This window comes from Chlorocebus sabaeus, chromosome X (genome assembly GCF_047675955.1).
Source record: "Chlorocebus sabaeus isolate Y175 chromosome X, mChlSab1.0.hap1, whole genome shotgun sequence".
Lineage (NCBI taxonomy): Eukaryota > Metazoa > Chordata > Mammalia > Primates > Cercopithecidae > Chlorocebus > Chlorocebus sabaeus.
This window is the reverse complement of record NC_132933.1, coordinates 116523651-116544255: the sequence shown is the minus strand read 5'-3', so window position 1 is coordinate 116544255 and position 20605 is coordinate 116523651. Positions and strand designations below refer to the sequence as shown.

At 36.1% G+C, this 20605-nt stretch overlaps 1 protein-coding gene and 1 pseudogene across 1 annotated transcript in view; both read left to right on the top strand.

Moving 5' to 3' along the window:
• The window catches only part of CFAP47 (cilia and flagella associated protein 47), a 434895-nt gene that overhangs the window by 249423 nt on the left and 164867 nt on the right, over positions 1-20605 (top strand). Inside the window, exons 43-45 of the mRNA XM_073013816.1 lie at positions 3638-3752; positions 4527-4753; positions 7619-7772. Of these exons, the coding sequence (XP_072869917.1) occupies positions 3638-3752; positions 4527-4753; positions 7619-7772 (496 nt within the window). The remainder of the gene's footprint in view (positions 1-3637; positions 3753-4526; positions 4754-7618; positions 7773-20605) is intronic.
• On the top strand, positions 14117-14849 carry LOC103231788 (high mobility group protein B1 pseudogene; annotated as a pseudogene).

The window sequence follows — 20605 nt, the reverse complement described above, 5'->3', positions numbered from 1 at the left end:
TTGGCATCTTTCTCGAAAATACAATATATTTCTAATTAAGCATGCCAAATGGAATTTATGAAATTAAAAGCAGGAAAAACTTGTATAGGTGATTATTAGAACAGCTCATGATGACAAGCGTCTGCTAAGTGTCAGCTAATTTCATTTCCCTTGTCAAAGCTTCTAGATTTGGAATATGAGAGGAATTTCTACTTTAAAACAGCTCTTTATTGCATTTCTGTGCCTTTCATGGTCTAATTTTATTCCAAGAAAAAGTGGAAGCAAATAATCAAACTATAGTAGAGATTATGACTCTTCTGAATAATGTTCTGACACAGGCAAGATAAGCATTATTTTCGATTAAGTGATTTTTTAATAAAAAGAATATATTGATATTGAACATGTTAGACAAAATAAATTTTTGAGAAATGGTAATATACTGTGTGTGTAAGATGCAGAATTTAATGGAAATTCAGTGGAGTCCTAGTTAATAATATTTTAATTGATGAATCAATGGCTGAGAAGATGTTATAATTTACATTTGAGGAAAATATTCTGGCAAATAGCAATTTGCTCCTTTTAAATTGACTCCCATGGGTTGGTTTTCATTTTCACATGGTAGACAAGCCCTAGTTCAGGTTTTAGTTGGGCACACATTAAAACAAACAGGTATTTATAATAACTCTATACTCAATGAGTCTAATTGCTTATGCATATTTTATTTTTGATAAAACAACAAATTTTTAGGTAATTAGTTATCTAATTTCATCGTTTTATCTAAAGATCTTCAGTCTTTAACTGATGCATTTTTCCTCTACTTGAATTACTGAGTATTTTATATCATTAATTGTTGATCATTCAGTTACATGTGTACGGAAACACATACAAACACACAAATCACATTTCAAATGGCTAGCTTGGATTTTTGCTTGTAAAGTATGTGGCTACTTAAGAAAATGTACTGTATGAAAATTGTGTATTATGTACTATTTATTGCCAGGAGTGTATAGACTTAAATGATAAATAATATAAAACATTCAAAGATTTTCATATTCCTTTTTCCAGCATGAACTATAGATAACTGTGGATCTTAATTAATAAAATTTTATGGAACATTATCATACAGCAATAGACCACAAATGAATTATAAACAAATTCTAATGGGGGGATAACAAAGCTATTAAAAAATAGACCTCACAGTGAGAAATTTTTCATTCTTATATTGTTTATAGATTAATTTTTAATTTCTACTGTTTCATTTGTTATCTAGATTTGTAATATTTTAGAATATGTATTTTTTACATGGTCAATTTACCTTTATATCATTGTTGACAAAAAGAGTCAAACTCTAAAATATTTGGGGAGATTTATTCTGAGCCTAATATGAGTGACCATGGCTATGACAGAGCCCCAGGAGATCCTGAGAACATGTGCCCTAGGTAGTCAGGATACAGCTTGGTCTTATACATTTTAGGGAGGCATAAGACATCAGTCAATACATGTAAGATATACATTGGTTCTGTCCAGAAAGCAGGACAACACAAAGTGGAGACTTCCAGGTCATAGGATTCAATGATTTTCTGATTGGCAATTGGTTGAAAGGTGTATCTAAAGATCTTGAATACATGTAAGGGAGAATGTTGGTTAAGACACTGGGTTGTGGAGACCAAGATTCTTATTATACAGATGAAGTCTTCATATAGCAGGCTTCAGAAGGAATAGATAGCAAATTATTCTTATCAGACTTAAAAAGATGCCAAACTCTTTAGTTATTTCTCTCCTGGATCAGGAAGAAGACTCCAGAAATGGAAGGGGATTCTCTACAGAATGTAGGTTATCCCCATAAGTGACAGCTCTGCAGGGCCATTTCAAAATGTCAAGAAAATCTATTTTGAGATAAAATACTTTGATTTATTTCAGTGCCTGCTCTTTCATGTTGATACCTTCCTGCTAGAAAGAGTCTGTTTTGTCAGTCTTAAGGTCTCTGTTGTAATGTTAATGCTGGTCAGCTGTGCCTGAATTCCAAAGAGAGGAAGGTATAATGAGGCATGTCTGGACTCCCCCACTTCCTATCAAGGCCTGAACTAGTTTTTCAGGTTAACTTTGGAATGCCTTTAGGTGGTGGCAGGGATCCATTTAGTTAGTTGGGGTCTCAGAATTTTATTTTTGGTTTACATCATTTATCTAGATGTTTCATGATTATAATGAAGCAAATCCCAGTGGATCACAGAATTTTATTCGTAATCAATTCAGTAAGTGTTTCTACAGAAAAAAGGTTTTTCTGACACTGCCAAAGATATCCTTACTATTAAAAATATGGTAAAACTTTTCTTAATATCATCCAAACATCCAAGCTGTTTTCAGATTTCTCCAATCATCTTATACTTATTTGTATGTTTTTTCTGTCACTTCATTTTAAGATTCTTTGAATCAGGATCTAAATAAGGTTCAATCATTGTGATTGCATATGTCTTTTGAGACTCCCTCTCTCCTATTCCTTTTTATTAAAACTCTAGGTTCCTAAAATTAAGGTGTTGATTATACCATATTACAGAGGAGGAAACTGGATTTCAGAGGTTTAGTAAACTTGCTTGAAGCCCAGTAGCTAAGAAATGGCAGTGCCAATTAAAACCAGGCATGTCCACTTCTACTGATCTTTCACTATATCATGTTGCTGCCCTTGCATTATTCCTACTTTTCTTTTTGCCTTATCTCTTTAGCCTGTTGGTCTAAAGAAAGAAATTGAGGCAACATTAATATAGAGAGGTTATTTGGGCTAAGGTTCAGGACAGCTGCAAATGACTTTCTTCCAGGTTGCCTTGGGTAGTGCTCCCTTTATCCTTTGTTATAAACAGATTTTTAAAGGCAAAAAGGGACAAGGGTGGCTGATACAAAGTTGTTTGACAGGAATCCTCCCTGATTTATGGAAATAATATTGGCTAATGGTTGGCTATACAATGTTTGAACTATAGAGTGTGAGTTATGTTTCTAGCATATGGCATTGTATGGCTACTTGGCTTCAGTTAGTGTAGAGACCACATATCAACTGGCCTCAAGAAGTAATTATTTAGCTTAAGGGGATGTGAAACTCAACTGCTGTCACATTTTAATGCCTCTCTGGGACAGATAATTAAAGAGGGCTTTTATTCATCAAATAAAAGATTCTTTTCTTTCTTAAGCCTTTTCTACTTCTGGTCTAATTATTTTTTCTAAAAAAAAAAATTTAGTCTTTTCCATGTTCATTTTGTAAGCCTGTACTTTAAAATGTAGAGTTTTGGGGACTCAGATGCCTGGCAAAGCTGATGTCACTCCTCTCCAATAATAAGTTACAGACTAAAGGAAAAAAATTTCTTGCTTCCTCTTTTGTTCATTTTAAGACAGCAGTTGCCCGGGGATATTTGGGAAGATCAACTGCTATCAGTGCAATTCTGGGACCTTCTTAAGCAATTCCTGTGTTCTGGTTGCAGGCAAAGTTTCTCCCATACTCTGGATGAACTATATGTGTGCCTTACCTTTGTTTGCCCATTTATAGGCTGTGTTGCTTATAAAAGCACAATTCATGGTAGTTCTTATAGTATGCAGATTTCCCTTGTAGCAGAAAAAGTTATATTTTTATGCGAGATTTTGAAATTTAATATTATAATGTCTTGTGTTTTAGATTGGACAATTAGTATATGTTGCAGAAGGAAAAGGCATGACCCCCTTGCCTTCCAGTTGCCTTCCAATGAATTCTTCTTCAAGTCCAGTTTGTTACAGCAGTACTCGAGAAGAAGGTACAGTACACATGTGTTTTATTTCATTTATAATGTTGAAAATGGACTGTTCCTCATATAGTTACCTAAGCATCCTCATAGCAAGCTTCTCTTCTGTGTGTTTATATTTTGAAAGGGCTTCTTTTAACTTTATTATGTCAGCATCCATGAAATAAAGCACCATTTTACCATTTAAAAAATTTCAATGGTGATTTTTTTAAGTCTTCCTTTTCCAATCTTAAGCTAAATATTGGAATTTGGCACACAAAATATTTACTTGGCAACACTTTCCATTTCTCAAATAATCTAGGAGTTACTACACTCTCAAAAAATCTACATAATGTTATATAACCTGGAATTTTACCCTGGCTTCCAGTTCTTGATTATTGTTCCTTAAGGAATTAGGCGTTAAAATGTTGTCAGTGAAAGAAAATGGCAGTTCTTGGGAGCTTTTGACAGGTGTCTTTTCTTTTAACATTTATGTCTACTGGAGCCCTACCTATCACTGATAGGAGCACAATGGTCACTGAATTTTTGAGCATGTTGATGACGTTTATATGGACCAATCATTTGACTACATCTCTTAGAGAATATCAATAATCTTTAATTCCTGAAAACTTGCTCTTTAATTACTGAATTAGAACTAATAGACATGTGGTATGCATTTATTTTTACTCCGTTTCATAATGACCATAACTGTAATTTTATATTTCGGACCTCCCAAGTCCATTCTGAATAGCAATGTCACAGGCATAAATGTTCATTGTATTCATTAATATTTTTTTCTTCCTCCAGGGCCTAATAAGAAATACCCAGTTCTATATTTTAATTGCAAACTCCATCAAATCCTGTATATGGACCTTAAATTGCCGACGACTAATGAAGCCAAGGAAAAGGCTTTGGCTTTTGCAGCACAGCAACAGATGTCGAGTATTGAGTATGAGCGAAGGTTGATCACAGGCACTCTGGAGAGCAGTAGTATCCGTGTGGCCATCGCCCTCCTGGGACTAACCAAGATTGAGGTGGGAATGGAGAAATAGATGATTCCCTTCAATTACTGTCTCTTTAAAAATACATAGAGCTACAGAGCTGTTACTATTTAAAATGTTATTTTGATTAAATAACATTTTTAGAAGGAAAAGTAATGAATACTGAAGGACAACTCAGTTGCCATTTTGTCCTTTATATCTCATTAAATAATGAATCTGAAACAAAGCAATATACTATGTAATTTAAGGCATTACAGTATGCTCATTAATTCACAGTAGTTTTCATTTCTATTTGCACATTAGAGTACCGTGGAGAACTTAAAATAATGCCCATACCCAGGATCCACTCAAGAACAATTAAATGTGAATCACTAGGAGGGGGTGGGTAGGAATATGTTCTGAAAGTTGCCCAGGATATTTTGCTCTGTACCCAGGTAGAATCATCTCTGGTGTCAAATAGCCAGGCTGAGAATTCAGACTCTAACACTGTCCAGCTGTGTGACTGTAGGCTGGTTATTTAAACCTCCTCAAGCCTAAATTTTTATATTTTTTTGTATGGAAATATTGGCAATTTGTAAAAACTGAGATAATTATATGTAAAACGCTTACCTCGTGTATATAATAAGTGCACTCTTTATGCATGATATTGAGGTAGTTATTACTACTCTATAGTAATAGTACACTACTGTTACTGTTACCTATTGCTATAGACTCTATCATTACAGCTTAAAATAAGGTACAATCTATTTTTATGATTGGAATTAGGTACAATCTATTCTCACAGAGCAGCCAAAGCTATTGTTGTCAACGCAAGCCTGCTCATTTGCTCCTGTGTGCATATTCTTCTACTGGCTTTCCAACTAATGTTTGTTAAAAGCCTATATCCTTTGGATGATCTACATGACCCGTCATGTAGGAGTCCATCGGTTGCGCTTCCTTCCCTCATCTCACCTTTTCTGCTGGAGTCCATCCTCTAAGGCCACTCCCTAGCACATGCCTAATTGCTTTGCTTCAAACATGCCGGGTGTCTTCTCCATGGCCTGTGAACTTCCTCTGTTACTTTTCCCTACACATTAGTGGGCTGCCTCTCTCAGTTACTTCAGGTCTCTGTTAAAATGCTCTTACTGGCCAGGCACAGTGACTCATGCCTATAGTCCCAGCACTTTGAGAGACCAAGGCAGGTGGATCACCTGAGGTCAGGAGTTCAAGACCAGCCTGACCAATATGAAACCTGGTCTCCAATAAAAATACAAAAAGCTTAGCCAAGCGTGGTGGCATGTGCCTGTAATCTCAGCTACTTGGGAGGCCGAGACAGGAGAATTGCTCGAACCTGGGAGGCGGAGGTTGCAGTGAACTGAGATCACGCCATTGCACTCCAGCCCTGGCAACAAGAGTGAAACCCCGTCTCGAAAAAAAAAAAAAGGAAATAAAAAACAAAAAAGCTATTAGTAAGATTCCGTTTTAGCAACTTACACACATTTTTACATACATTTTTCATTCTTGTTGTTTAAGATTTATCTTCATTTATATATATCAAAATACTTGGCACTGTGTAAATTATTTCTTTTTTTTATTTGTCAGAATGCTAGAATCAATACAGCCTAATCCCAGACTTCTAACAATTGGTGATGATATTTTTTAAATGACCTGGATTTTGAATTTCTGATTGGCTCAAAAATGTTAAATCCTGAGGCTTTCATACTTTCTTGACTGTACTGTGCTTCTAAGAAGTTGATGGTTTTCTTTAGCTGAAACCAAACCACTTCTTTCTGATATAGAACAATAAATTTCAGAAGGTTTATGTTCAACTTTCAGTACACTATTACATTAAAATTTTTCAGTTAGTGGCTATTTCAAAATTTAAGCCTGTCATAATGCCCTCCCATTTTCTTTTTCAATTGATTTTCTTCATTATTACCTCTTGTCGAAACATTTTATTTAAAGTACAAATGGTTGAGACAGGTGTTATTTTGTCCATGACTAGCCTTTTCATTGTGTATGCATATGTATATAGTTTCTTTTTCCTTCTTCCTTTAGCTTTTTCCTTGGAACGCAGCATATGTGTTCATTGTTACATTTCATACATTATGTTTTTATTAGATTTACTTTTATGTTTATCTGTTTCTCCTGTCAGATTGTGAAATCCTAGAATCTTAAGAACTTTTCTCACATGTTTTTGTCTATCCTTTGACATCTTATGCATGATGTGAGCCTTGTGGTTGTTTAATTGAATTGAAAATATACCTAAAGAAACAAAAGTCACTTTTAACTTGCTTCACTTACACTTAGAGATCTGGGCTTATATTAAGTATCCCCCTTTACGAAGAATACTATTGAACTAAATTTTGTCTAGTGGAGGATATGCATGGAGGTGAGTTGTTGTAACCCCTATTATATGAGTCATCATTGTGGAACTAAAAATAACAAACCTAGGTAAGAGAGTTTTTGAACATCTGTGGAGGGGTGGGACCCAGTTGTTTTTATAAATTCACAAAATTGTCGTTAGTGAAATAGGAGGCCTCAGTCTGTGCTACTAATAAGAAGGTATCTGATGTATCTGATGGGTAGATATGAAGGAGTACAGGTTTCAGCTTGAGAAAATCACGTTCTCAAATGCTGGTCAGCAGTGGAATGGTTTCCTCCCAAGGCAATGAATTTCTCAACACTGAAAGCATTAGCGCGGGGGACATTGGTCATCTCTCAATAAAAGAGGACTCCACTGTTTTTCTGAAATGTGTTTATACTGTTTTCCACCAATTAAATAAAAATAATGAAATGACCAAATTCAATCCTTGGATTTTTTCCTCAAAAGTATAGTCTAAATACATAATGCTGTCTTTTGTGTTTCGGAGGTGAAAGTTAAGAAAATTGCATTCTAATTTTACTGTTTGTTCACAGACTCTTATGCTCTTTCATATTTCAAAGTTGAGGAAGCCTAAGACCGTTTCATACACAACAAAAGTGAGCCTTCCAGAATATTTTTATATCCCCGAGAAAATCTACATTCCTCAGGTTCCAGAACCTCAAGTAATTAAACTTTCAAAAACAAAAGGTAATCAGTGATGTGCGGCCTGAAAATCTAAGTGTTCCAGGAATGGCGATGTATTCACTTCACAGTTGAGGCACAAAGAGATTACACTTTTACTGACAAAGTGTTCATAATGTAATTGAAGAGTTTCAGTGAAGTAAATACCAGTTATTGAATGATGCTTTGCATTATATATAATCAACATATTACATCACAGTAATTGAAATTATGTACTGAATTTGGGTGCTAAATTACTGGTACCAAAACTTGCAGGCTTACAAATTTGTTAAAGAGTAGTAATCTGATAGATAATAAGTGCACTTTAAGGAAGGTGAGTTCTTGCTTTGAGAGTGAACTTGGTTACAGAAGTTGTGCTGAAGTTGAGGCTTAGGCTGCCTCTAAAAGAAAGGAAAAATGTTGATGGTTAGAGGTTATCAGGGGAGAAGAATGTGTTATATATGAATAACTTATCTTTGATCTGGAGCAGGATTTTTATTGAGTACTGTACTTATTTTTGATCTCCTGGTGCCCCTTTATTCTGTTGCCATGATCAATAAGGTTTAATCCAAATTTAATATGAATATTGATACACTAGCATTACTAAATACAAGTGATAAGACTTAAACAAGTGACTACATATTTTTAACTATTCAAAATTACCTTTCTTTTTCATTTCAGTTCTTTTCAAACAACTGGATAATGGTAGGAATGTAATTTATTCACTAAGACTATTCCTAGAATGCTCCATAATTCCAGTATCATGGATTTTCACTTACGCTTTTGCTAAATTTGGTCTTGTTAAATCTTCATTTGTTATTCTAGTATGGATTTGTGTTGGCTACAAAATATTTGTAAGCCTGAAAGGGTGATTACAATGTATAAATTACAAGATGGTCTGTTTGCTTTACCTCCCTAGGAAAACTGAGATCCCAGACTCAAATGCTAAGTGGCCATGCAAGTAACAAGGAATTAAGAGTTAGGTCTGGTCAAGGTAACAGGGATGATAGATCCTATGGTGAACTAGAGAGTAGATGCCCTGTCTAAACATTCACATTCAAAAAGTAAAAATAAAAATAACCTGAGCCAGCCAAACAACTGCAGGGGGATATTTGGCTTACCAGCAATCAGTCAGAGACCTTTCGTCGTAAGTCATTGTCTTTTTAAAATCTTTATTAACTTCAGCTTTTCAATGTGCTATTAGGACTTTAAATGAATAACTTGTTTTAGTAACTTTTTAATCCCCTTTGAGATAACTGGATAAAGCCGTGTCTACTTTAAAACACAGAGAGAATTGTGAATGTATTTTTTCAGCCATTCATTCATCGACAATGTTGAGCATCAATTTCCCTAGGCAAAAAGATAAAAATTGCCTTATTCTTTCCTTTGGTGGACTCACAGATAAGTAGCTCTTATAATAAAATGAGATAAGTGTTATATATAGACACATATAGAATGTGTTTGTAAATAAAATTAAGAATTAATTCAGTTGACTATATAGGATAATTCAAATTTTAAAGCATTTCACTTTGAGAAAATATATAACCAAGGATATGCAGCATAGAATTGACTTAAAACTCGAAGTATAGCCTTATTAAACATTCATGAAGGGTGTCTCATATTTAAATAGTTTTTAATTGTAAGTAAGTGTGAAGTTATTTACATTTAAAAATCTGTTCAATCAGGTATTTTTCTAAGGCTGATTTTTTCTTTCATATCAATTATTAAATATCCATTTTGGTAAGATGATTACTGTCAAAATATGAAAAAATAAAATGGCATACAATTTTGAATGATCATGAATAAAACTTTTAAATGTATTTGGCCTATCATGGTTTATGTCTAACTCAATTTTCTGTGCAACTGAGATTATAAAAGGATCTTTTCATCCTATGTTTCTGTTTTCATTGTCTTAAACAAGCACTTAAATGAAGTAAGTTTAAGAAGAAAGATATTAGGAAACTTTCAAAAGTAGGATATTATAACTCAGGATAGTGACAAATCAAAAAAAAGGTATGCCCTAAACTCTGTGCATTCTGCTGTTCAGAGGTGGACTTGAATAATAAAAAGGAATGGGATGCAAGCATTGTAACTTTAATAAATGGAATTCTATTAGAATTTGTGCCTTAGAAGATTAGAGTTACGTGTTTAGAAAACATATTTTTATGGTATAAACTGATTTTAGGAGAATGAACAAGCAAATTCCTGACAATAAATATGGCAATATGGAAATAAACCTTTTTTTTTTTTTTTTTTTTGGTGTCATGGAGAAAGAAACAAATGACAATAATTTATCTGGAGAACCAGGGATAGCCCAGTGTTCCCCTAGCTGCAGAAGATGGGTAGAAGTAGGGCCATATTTATGATCACTGAAGTTCTAAACTCCTCAAAAGAAGCTAGTTTTAAGATATTAAAAAAGTGGCTTGCTTTCTTCTCATATTAATGTTGTCAATCAGTCTTTACTGAAACATTTAGTGATTTTAGGGACAGATTTACTATGATACCAAAGGAGCAGAAGCTTTATGACTCTTTACTTTTTTGACCTCCTTTCCTAGTCCCTGTTCCTACTTTTATATTTCTAATTTTACATTAATTGCTCTTTTAGAAGGCCCCTCCCACAAACTGTGACAACCTCATGCGTCAGAAAACTCAGAATTGAACCTGGGTGTAGATATTGACTTACAATCCCTTCCACATGTGGTTCCCGGGATGTTGAAATTTACGGACAGGCAGAGCTTTATTGGCCTTAAACAGCATAGCTAAGCAGGAGACCTGCTATGTTTCCACTAGCGATTATCCAAATCACTTCCCCAATATACAGGGTCCTATATGAGCAATATTTGCAAAGCACTCAAACAAAATGCTCTGGGCTGGTTTTGCTGATCACTTAATATGGAGCTCAAACCCTCATTCCTAAGTGTTATGACTTCAGTTTCTAGTATTTTGTATTGCTACAATTTCTTCTGCTCCTTCTCTCTTGGGAGAACAAGAAGAAATTAGATTCATTCAAAATATTGATCTAAATATTGATCTTCTAATGTGACAGACATGTTAGAAGAGCATATTGTAGGAGCACTGTTATCCTTCTCTCCCTTCTCCCACCTTATTCTAATTTCCCTAATTTTAAAATATTCACTAATAATTAGCAGTTAAATTGGTGACTGAAATACCAGTAAATCATCCATGACAACTTTTTAATATGTAATATAATTATAAATATGTAGAAAATATTTATTATCAATAACTAATACTATATGTACAGTCATACCTCAGTATGCACAATGGATTTGTTCCAACACCACCCATCTATACTCAAATCCACTCATACTCAAGTTCCACAACGGATCTGGGAGAACTCACTGATGAGAAAACTCAGTCCTGGGTGTACACGGGTTCATGGCCCATGGACACTGCATTTTCTATCTGCATTTGGTTGAAAAAAATCTGCATGTAAGTGCACCCATACAGTTCAAATACACGTTGTTCAAAGGTCAACTGCAGTTCTCATTTTACAAAGATTAAATACATTAATAGCTAAATTACTCTTCAGCCTCAAAATAAAATTGAAAATTTGTGAAAAAATGAAATTAAATTAATCCTTAAAACTTATAAAATAGGTGAGGTACGGTGGCTCATGCCTGTAATCCCAGCACTTTGGGAGGCCGAGATGGGTGGATCACCTGAGGTCAGGAGTTTGAGACCAGTGTGGCCAACATGGTGAAACCCCATCTCTACTAAAAATACAAAAATCAGCCTGGCGTGGTGGCGGGTGCCTGTAATCCCAGCAACTTGGGAGGCTGAGGCAGGAGAATTGCTAGAACCTGGGAGGCAGAGGTTGCAGTGAGCTGAGATCACACCGTTGCACTTCAGCCTGGGCAACAAGAGTGAAACTCTGTCCCCCCCAAAAAATAAAAACAAATAAAAAAGCAAAAACAAAAAACTTATAAAATATACCTCGAAAATAAACTCTACATTCTGTTATATGGAGTAACCACAAATACATTTCAAACAGGATAAAAAATTATATTTAACAGATATCAAATTAAATGTTAGTTTTAATGATGTAAGCTGAATTTAATTGGAACAAATCTATTATACTTTATTGTTAGCATTGCCAAAACTTACCTAATATTAAAAGTAAGATTGAGTTAATTTTTCTCAAAATATTAAGGGCTCAGCTTGTGCTATTATATTTGTCACATTTGTTTTTGGCAAAAACTCTTCAAATTTGCAAAACAAATTTAAAATTGAATTTCTTTAACTCACTTAGAAATATAATTTATATGTATCTTTCAGATAGGATTGCCACAATTGTCAAGCATCCTGTCCAAATATAGTCTATGAGAGAATGTGATAGGGCCAGGCGCAGTGGCTCACGCCTGTAATCCCAGCACTTTGGGAGGGCGAGGCAGGCAGATCACGAGGTCAGGAGATCAAGACCATCCTGGCTAACCTGGTTAAACCCCGTCTCTACTAAAAATACAAAAAAATTAGCCAGATGTGGTGGCGGGCACCTGTAGTCCCAGCTACTCAGGAGGCTGAGGCAGGAGAATGGCATGAACCTGGGAGGCAGAGCTTGCAGTGAGCTGAGATCGCGCAACTGCACTCCAGCCTGGGCGACAGAGCAAGACTCTATCTCAAAAAAAAAAAAAAAAAAAAAAAAAAAGAATATGATTAGATTCTGGAAGAAAATCAGTAATCCATATACTACATTTAAATCTTATAAGATCAAAAAATAAATTTTTTAGAAAACCCAAATTAGCAAGAGCAATGAAATGACAACTCTGTTTTTGGACTTTAAATTTAATTATAAGTATAATAAATTTTATTATAGTCTATCTTCCTAGAAGAGTTGCGAAAATAACCATAAAGGATAATACTTGTCATTTGAATTTACATCAAGTAAAAGATAAAAGGATCTTCACCTGTGCTCACACTCAGATCTCTATTCCTCTATGTATTTTGATTTTAAGATATCATTTGTTGTATTTGATTTGTTGAGATATCATTCACATACCATACAATTGACAGATTTAAAATGTACAATTCAATAGTTTTCAGTATATTTATAAATATCTGTAGTCATTAACACAATCAATTTTAGAACACTTTTATGGTCTCAGAAAGAAACCCAGTACTCTTTAGATATCATGCCCCTCCATCATCCACCATCCCATCATCCTTAAGCAGTCACTAATCTAAGGTCTATCTCTATAGAAGTGCCTCTTTTGGAGATCTCCTGTAAAATGAATCGTATGTTATATTTTCTGACTGGCTTCTTCACGTAGCAGTATGCCATTTCTTGTAATGATCAAATAATATTCCATTTTGTGACTATGCCCTACTTTGTTTATCCATTCATCAGTTAATGGATATTTGGGTTGTTTCTACCTTTTAGCTACCATGAATAATGCTGCTATCAACATTTGTGTACAAGGTTTTATGCAGACATATGTTTTTATTTATCTTGGATATACGTCTGTGAGTAGAAGTGTTGGATCATATGGGTAATTCTATGTTTAACCATTTGAAAAACTGCCAAATTTTTTTCCAAAGTGGCTGCACCATCTTACATTCCCACCAACAATGTATGAGGATTCTAATTATTCCACATCATAGACTTGTTATTGTCTGACTTCTTGATTCTAGCCATCCTAGTGAGAGGAAGTGGTGTCTTATTGAAGTTTTCGTTGCCATTTTCCTGATGAATAATGATGTTGAGCACTTTTCCATGTGCTTGTTTCCATTTGTATACCTTATTTGTATAAATGTCTATTCAGATTTTTTTACCCACTTTAAAAATTGAGTTGTCTTTTTATCATTGAGTTGCAAATGTTCTTTCTATATTTCAGATACAATATCTTATCAGATAGATATACGATTTGCAAGTATTTTCTCCCATTCTGTGAGTTGTTTTTTTACTCTCTTGATAGCATCCTTTGAAGCACAGGAGTTTTTTGATTTCAATGAAGTCCAGTTTAACTGTTTTTGTTGTTCTTGTTGCTCTTGCTTTTGATCATATCTAAGAAACCATTGCCAAATGTGAGGTCATGAAGATTTATCCTTATGTTTCTTCTAAGACTTTTATGGCTTTAGCTCTCACATTTAGGTCTTTCATCCATTTTATGTTAATATCTGTATATCCTGTGAGAACTTCATTCCTTTGCATGTGGCTACCAAGTTGTCTTAGCAGCATTTGTTGAAAACACTACTCTTTCCACATTGAATGATCTTGGCACCTTTGTTGAAAATCAGTTGACCTTCTCACAGCCATTGCAGTACATTGATCTCCACAGAGACAGTGCCAGGGCAAGTGAGAGCCAGGCAGGCACTGGGCGATTCTGTGCCTCACTGAAGAAAAGTAACTAAAGATGGGCAAAGGAGACCCTAGGAAGCCAAGAGGCAAAATGTCATCATATGCATTTTTTGTGCAAACTTATCAGGAGGAGCACAAGAAGAAACAACTAGATGCTTCAGTCAGTTTCTCAGAGTTTTCTAAGAACTGCTCGGAGAGGTGGAAGACCATGTCTGTTAAAGAGAAAGGAAAATTTGAAGACATGGCAAAGGCAGACAAGGCCTGTTATGAAAGAGAGATGAAAATATGTCCCTATTAAGGGGGAGCCAAAAAAGAATTTCAAGGATCTCAATGCACCTAAAATGCCTCCTTCAGCCTTTTTTCTGTTCTGTTCTGAGTATCGCCCAAAAATCAGAGGAGAACATCCGTCCAGTCCACTAGTGATATTGCAAAGAAACTAGGAGGGATGTGGAATAACACTGCTGCAGATGGCAAGCAGCCTTATGAAAAGAAGGCTGCGAAGCTGAAGAAAAAATGCAAAAAGGATATTGCTGCATATCAAGCTAAAGGAAAGCCTGATGCAGCAAAAAAGGGAGTTGTAAAGGCTGAAAAAAGTAAGAAAAAGAAGGAAGAGGAGGAAGATGAAGAAGATGAGGATCAGGGGGAGGAAGAAGAAGAAGAAGATGATGATGATGAATAAGTTGGTTCTACTGTAGTTTTTTTTTTCTTGTCTATAAAGCATTTAATCCCCTTGTACACAACTCACTCCTTTTAAAGAAAAAAAATTGAAATGTAAGGCTGTATAACATTTGTTTGTAAACTGTACAGTCTTTTTGTGTGTGTGTATAATTAACACACTACTGAATGTGTCTTTAGAAAGTCCTGTTCTGGTGGTATTTTCAATAGCTACTAACCTTGCCTAGTATAATATGGGGGTTGTAAATTGGCATGGAAATTTAAATCAGGTTCTCGTTAGTGCACAGCACAAATTAGTTATATATGAGGATGGTAGTTTTTTCTTTTTCAATTGTCTGTGATGCATCTAACATGAAAGAATTGCTCTGTTAACTGAATATCACTCTAATTGCAAAAAAGAAACAGTTGCAGCTGTTTTGTTGACATTCTGAATGCTTCTAAGTAAATACAGTTTTTGAAATAAAAAAATCAATTGATGATAGATACACAGTTTATTTCTGTATTCTTTACTTTATCCCATTGGTCTTCATGTTTGTCCTCATGCCAGTCCCAAACTGGTCTAATTACTACTGCTTTGTAGTAAGTTTTGAAATCAGAAAGTGTGCGTCTTGAAATATTTTTCTTTTTAACAAGATTATTTTGCTTATTCCAGACCCTTCCCAACTGCTTATGGATTTTAGAATCTGCTTGTTGATTTATAAGAAGAAGCCTACTGGCCTTCTGATAAGTATTGCATTGATTCTGTAGATCAATTTGGGGAAGATTGTTATCTTAACAATATTGTCTTGAATCAGAAATTTGGAATGATTTTTTTTTATTTCTTTAGAAATTCTTTATTTTTTCAATGGGTTTTATATTTCTCAGAGTATAAGTTTTACACTTTTTAAAATATATTCCTATTTTATTCTTTTTGATAATATCTTAAAAGCAATTGCTTTCTTAATTTCATGCTAAATTATTCATTGCAAATATACAGAAACACAATATTTTTGTATGTTGAAAGTATATCAGGGATAAGCAGAGCAAGATGGCAGAATACAAGGCTCCATTGATCATCCCCTCTGCAAGGACACCAATTTAAAAACTATACACAGCCAGGGCCGGGTGCGGTGGCTCAAGCCTGTAATCCCAGCACTTTGGGAGGCCGAGACGGGCGGATCACGAGGTCAGGAGATCGAAACCATCCTGGCTAACTCGGTGAAACCCCGTCTCTACTAAAAAATACAAAAAACTGGCCGGGCGTGGTGGTGGGCGTCTGTAGTCCCAGCTACTCGGGAGGCTGAGGCAGGAGAATGGCGAGAACCCGGGAGGCGGAGCTTGCAGTGAGCTGAGATGCGGCCACTGCACTCCAGCCTGGGCGACAGAGCGAGACTCCGTCTCAAAAAAAAAAAAAAAAAAAAAAAAACTATACACAGCCAGGAGCAGTGGCTCATCATGCTTGTAATCCGAGCACTTTGGGAGGCCAAGGTGGGCAGATTGCTTGAGACCAGGAGTTCGAGAATAGCCTGGCCAACATGGCAAAACCCCGTCTCTACTAAAAACACAAAAATTAGATGAGCATAGTGGCACAAGCCTGTGATCCCAGCTACTCAGGAGGCTGAAACACGAGAATTGTTTGAACCTGGGAGGCGGAGGGTGCAATGAGCCAGGATCATGCCACTGCATCAAAAGTGAGGTATTGAAACCTCCAACTATTATTATTATATATTATTATTAAAAAGCCTATTTGCCTCTTTAATTCTGTCAGTGTGTGTTTTATATATTTGAAGATTACATTTTATGGTCATATATGCTTCTAATTGCTGTATCTTCTTAAATAATGGAATCTTTCATCATTCTATAATGATGTTCTTTGGCTCTTTCAACATTTTTTGACTTAAAGTCCATTTGTATTGTAGTATAGCCACTCCAGCTCACTTTTGGTTATTGTTTGCCAGTGGTCACCAACTCTGGATGTACATCAGTGGTACCTGGGTACCTGCAACAAAATACATATTCCAGGTCCAACTCTAGGCCTACTGAATTATTCTCAGGTTGGAAGTAGTCTAGGAACCTATATTATCAAAATTCTCCCTGCCCAGATCACTTGTGTAGTTAATCCTTGTATTAGAATAAACTGGGGAACCACCACTTGCACAGCCTAATGCCACCATGGTACAACATCTCCATTTGTAAAAGGGAGAATGTTAGGCCCAGGAAATTTAAGTGTCTTCACAGACCATGTAGGAGATCACATCAAGTCTCCTGAGTAAGCATTCAAGTCTACTAAGTAATTAGAGTAAGTATACTGAGTAAGCCTGCTAAATCTTCCTCTATTCTGTTTCCATTATGTTATGCTGCACAAAATGTGAAGTCACAATGCTATTTATTCTTACTCTAGTAATTATCTTAGTTTGAATCCCCTAGAAAATAAAACCTTAAGCAATAACTAAATACGAATACTTTACTTGGGAGATGCAAATTCAGGGCACTGAGAGTGGAAAAATAAAAATAGAAACAAGGAAGGGAAGGATGGGAGGTAAAGCAATGCATGATACATGAGCTGTTGCCTCAGTATCCACAGCTTACCTCTGTGAATACAATCATGCATGGCTTAACAAAGGGGATACATACTGAGAAATGCTTTGTTAGGTGGTTTCATCTTTGTATGAACATCACAGTGTACTTACACAAACTTAGATGGTATAGCATACTAATCATCTAGGCTGTATGGTACAACCTATTGCTCTGAGGCTACAAACCTACACAAGAAGTTAATGTACCAAATACTGTAAGCAATTGTAACACAAGGCTAAGCATTTGTGTAGCTAAACACATCTAAACCTAGAAAAGGTACAGTACAAATGGGGTATAAAATATTTAAAAAAAGATATACCTGTACAGGGCACTTACCATGTATGGAACTTATAGGACTGGAAATTGCTCTAGGTGAGTCAGTGAATGAGTGGTGAGTGAATGCGAAGTCCTAGAAGATTACTGGCCTTTCCTGTAGACTTTATAAACACTGTGTACTTAGGCTACACTAAATTTATTTTTAAAAATTTTGTATAATAATAAATTAATCTTGGCTTACTGTAACTTTTTTGCTTTATAAACTTGTTAATATTTTTAAACTTGTTGACTCTTGTAATAAAACTTAGCTAAAACATATATAGCTGTACAAAAATATTTTCTTTCTTTATATCCTTATTCTATAAATTTTTTTTATTTTAAACTTTATTTATTTATTTTACTTCTTAAACTTCTTTATTAAAAACTAAGACACAAGCACACACATTACCCTAGGCCTACACAGAGTCAGGATCATCAATATCACTATCTTCTACCTCCACATCTTGTCCCACACTGGAAGGTCTTTAGGAACAATTGCATGCATGGAGCTGTCATCTCCTATAATAACTATAATAACAATATTTTATTCTGGAATACCTCCTGAAGTAACTGCCTGAGACTATTTTACAGTTAATTTTTTTTTTCAAATAAGTAGAAGTACACCCTAAAATAACAAGAAAAAGTATAGTATAATAAATACATAAATCAGCAACACAGTCTGGTCATTATTTGCCACGGCAAATAAATTCTGGTAATTTATTACCACAAAGTTTTATGAACTGTACATAATTGTATGTGCTAAGCTTTTATACCACTGGCAGCTCGGTAGGTTTGTTTACACCAGCATCACCATATAATATGCATTGCAGCAGGACATTACGGCATCACTAGGCAATAGGAATTCTTCATCTCCATTATAATCTTATGGGACCACCATCATATAGGCACCCAGTGGTTGACCAGGTAGTGCATGACTGTATATGCATCAGATTGCTCAGCAGGTGTCTCTACAAAGTACCCTTGAGCAATCAATGTGAGAGAGAAAAGAAAAGGAATTTTATCTGCATGTTTACCTCCTTGTCTCCTGTTCCTGTTTCCTAAACTTTACACCAGGGCCCTAGCATTTAAAGCGGCATTCTCTAGCTAAGGTGTCAAATACCATGCTCTGCCAAGGCAAAAGGAGCCTGAAACTGAGCATGGGGGCAGGTCTGCTTGGTTGTAAAGCAGCAGTCAAGGGGTTGGCTCTATTGCTTCTCATGCAAGATACAGGTCACCCCCAAGGAGACGAACCTGGAAAAAAGACAAGTGGCTGAGGTTGATGGAGGTGGTGGCAGCAAAGGAATTGGAGGAAGCACATAAAACAACTGGAGGAAGCATATAAAATGTATCACACACAGAAATGTTGTCTGGTGGGATTCAATCAGAATGGTGGCAGAAATATTACAGGGAAATATTAGGGAAAGTTATAGGGAGTAGTCACAAACCTTTTGGAAGGCCGAAAGGTTACATAGCTTGTAACAATTGAACAGGCTGAAGGCAGCCAATGCTTACCTTAGAGCATTAGGTCATAGGGTAAATACTAGGGACAATAGAGGCTTCCCCAGTTAAGTCTGTGTACCCTACCTCCAATAACCTTTGAGCCAGATGGCCCTCTCCGGGGGAGGTCAACTAGCGATATTGCCCCCTAATGATATTTAAATTTAGACCACGGTACCTGAGCTTTAATCATTCTGAGAACTACTCTCTTAACCATGTTAATTATCCACAAGTGTGTTGACTCAGAGCTTCTGTTGTTGATTGTATACGAAATAAATGCCTGGAGTGTGAGCCGCTCAGGACTGGCCGCAGTGACAAACCTCTCTTGGTGTGCAGGCGGCTGGACACTCAGCAGGACTGGCAAAATAGAATATCTGTGTGTCAGTGTACGTTTTATTCATCCGTCGTTTGGGTCAGGGTCTGCGGGCCGACCCCCACAGCTAATGTCCTCTTGTGACAAGCAATTGTTATTTTAAAGAAGTCTACTAGTTACATTGTCAGTGGCGTTAAATGTAGAAAATTTCTGATTTCTTTCCCTTCCCCCTACCATCCCTGTTGATATGTTCCATCCCAGGTCCTGAGCCAGTTTCTATCTCAGGAGTGGGATCCAGAGGCCCGTCTGTGCTGACCACCAGTCTCCCATGTCATACTTACAGTATAGTGAGTACCAGTCTGATGCTGGATCTGTTAGCCCTGCCTCCTCATTTGCATTGTAACCACCCAATGGGTTCTCCTTGCCTGCTGCCTATTCAGAGCCAATTTATCAAAACAGGGGAATTGTAATAGAGATTGAGTTTAATTTATGCAGAGCTGGCTGTATGGGAGACTCAAGTTTTATTATTACTCAGATCAGTCTCCCCAAGAATTCAAGGATCAGAGTTTTTAAGGATAATTTGTCAGGTAGGGGCTGGAGAAGTGGGGATTGCTTATTGGTCAGGTCAGAGATGAAATCACAGGGGGTCAAAGCCATCCTCTTGCACTAAGTCGGTTCCTGGGTGGAAGCCACAAGACCAGATGAGCCAGTTTATCATCTGGCTCGTGGCAACTGATCCATCCAGGATACAGGGTCTACAAAATATCTCAAGCACTGATCTTGGACTTTACAATAGTGATGTTATCCCCAGGAGCAATTTGGGGAGGCTCAGACTCTTGCAGCCTCCGGTTGCATGACTCCTAAACTATAATTTCTAATGTTTTGTCTAATGTGTTAGTTCTGTAAAGGCAGTCTTGTCCCCAGGTGGGAAGGGGATTTGTTTGGGGAAAGAGCTGTTACCATCTTTGTTTCAAAGTTAAACTATAAACTAAGTTCCTCCCAAAGTTATTTTGGCTCATGCCCAGAAGTAAACAATGATGGCTTGGAGGTTAGAAGCAAGATGGACTCCATTAGATAAGATTTCTTTCATTATCATTATTTTCTCATTTATAATTTTTGCAAAGGTGGTTTCAGCATGATCAATCTTTGCGATACATTTATTTCTGTCATGTCTGTCCCAGCACTCAG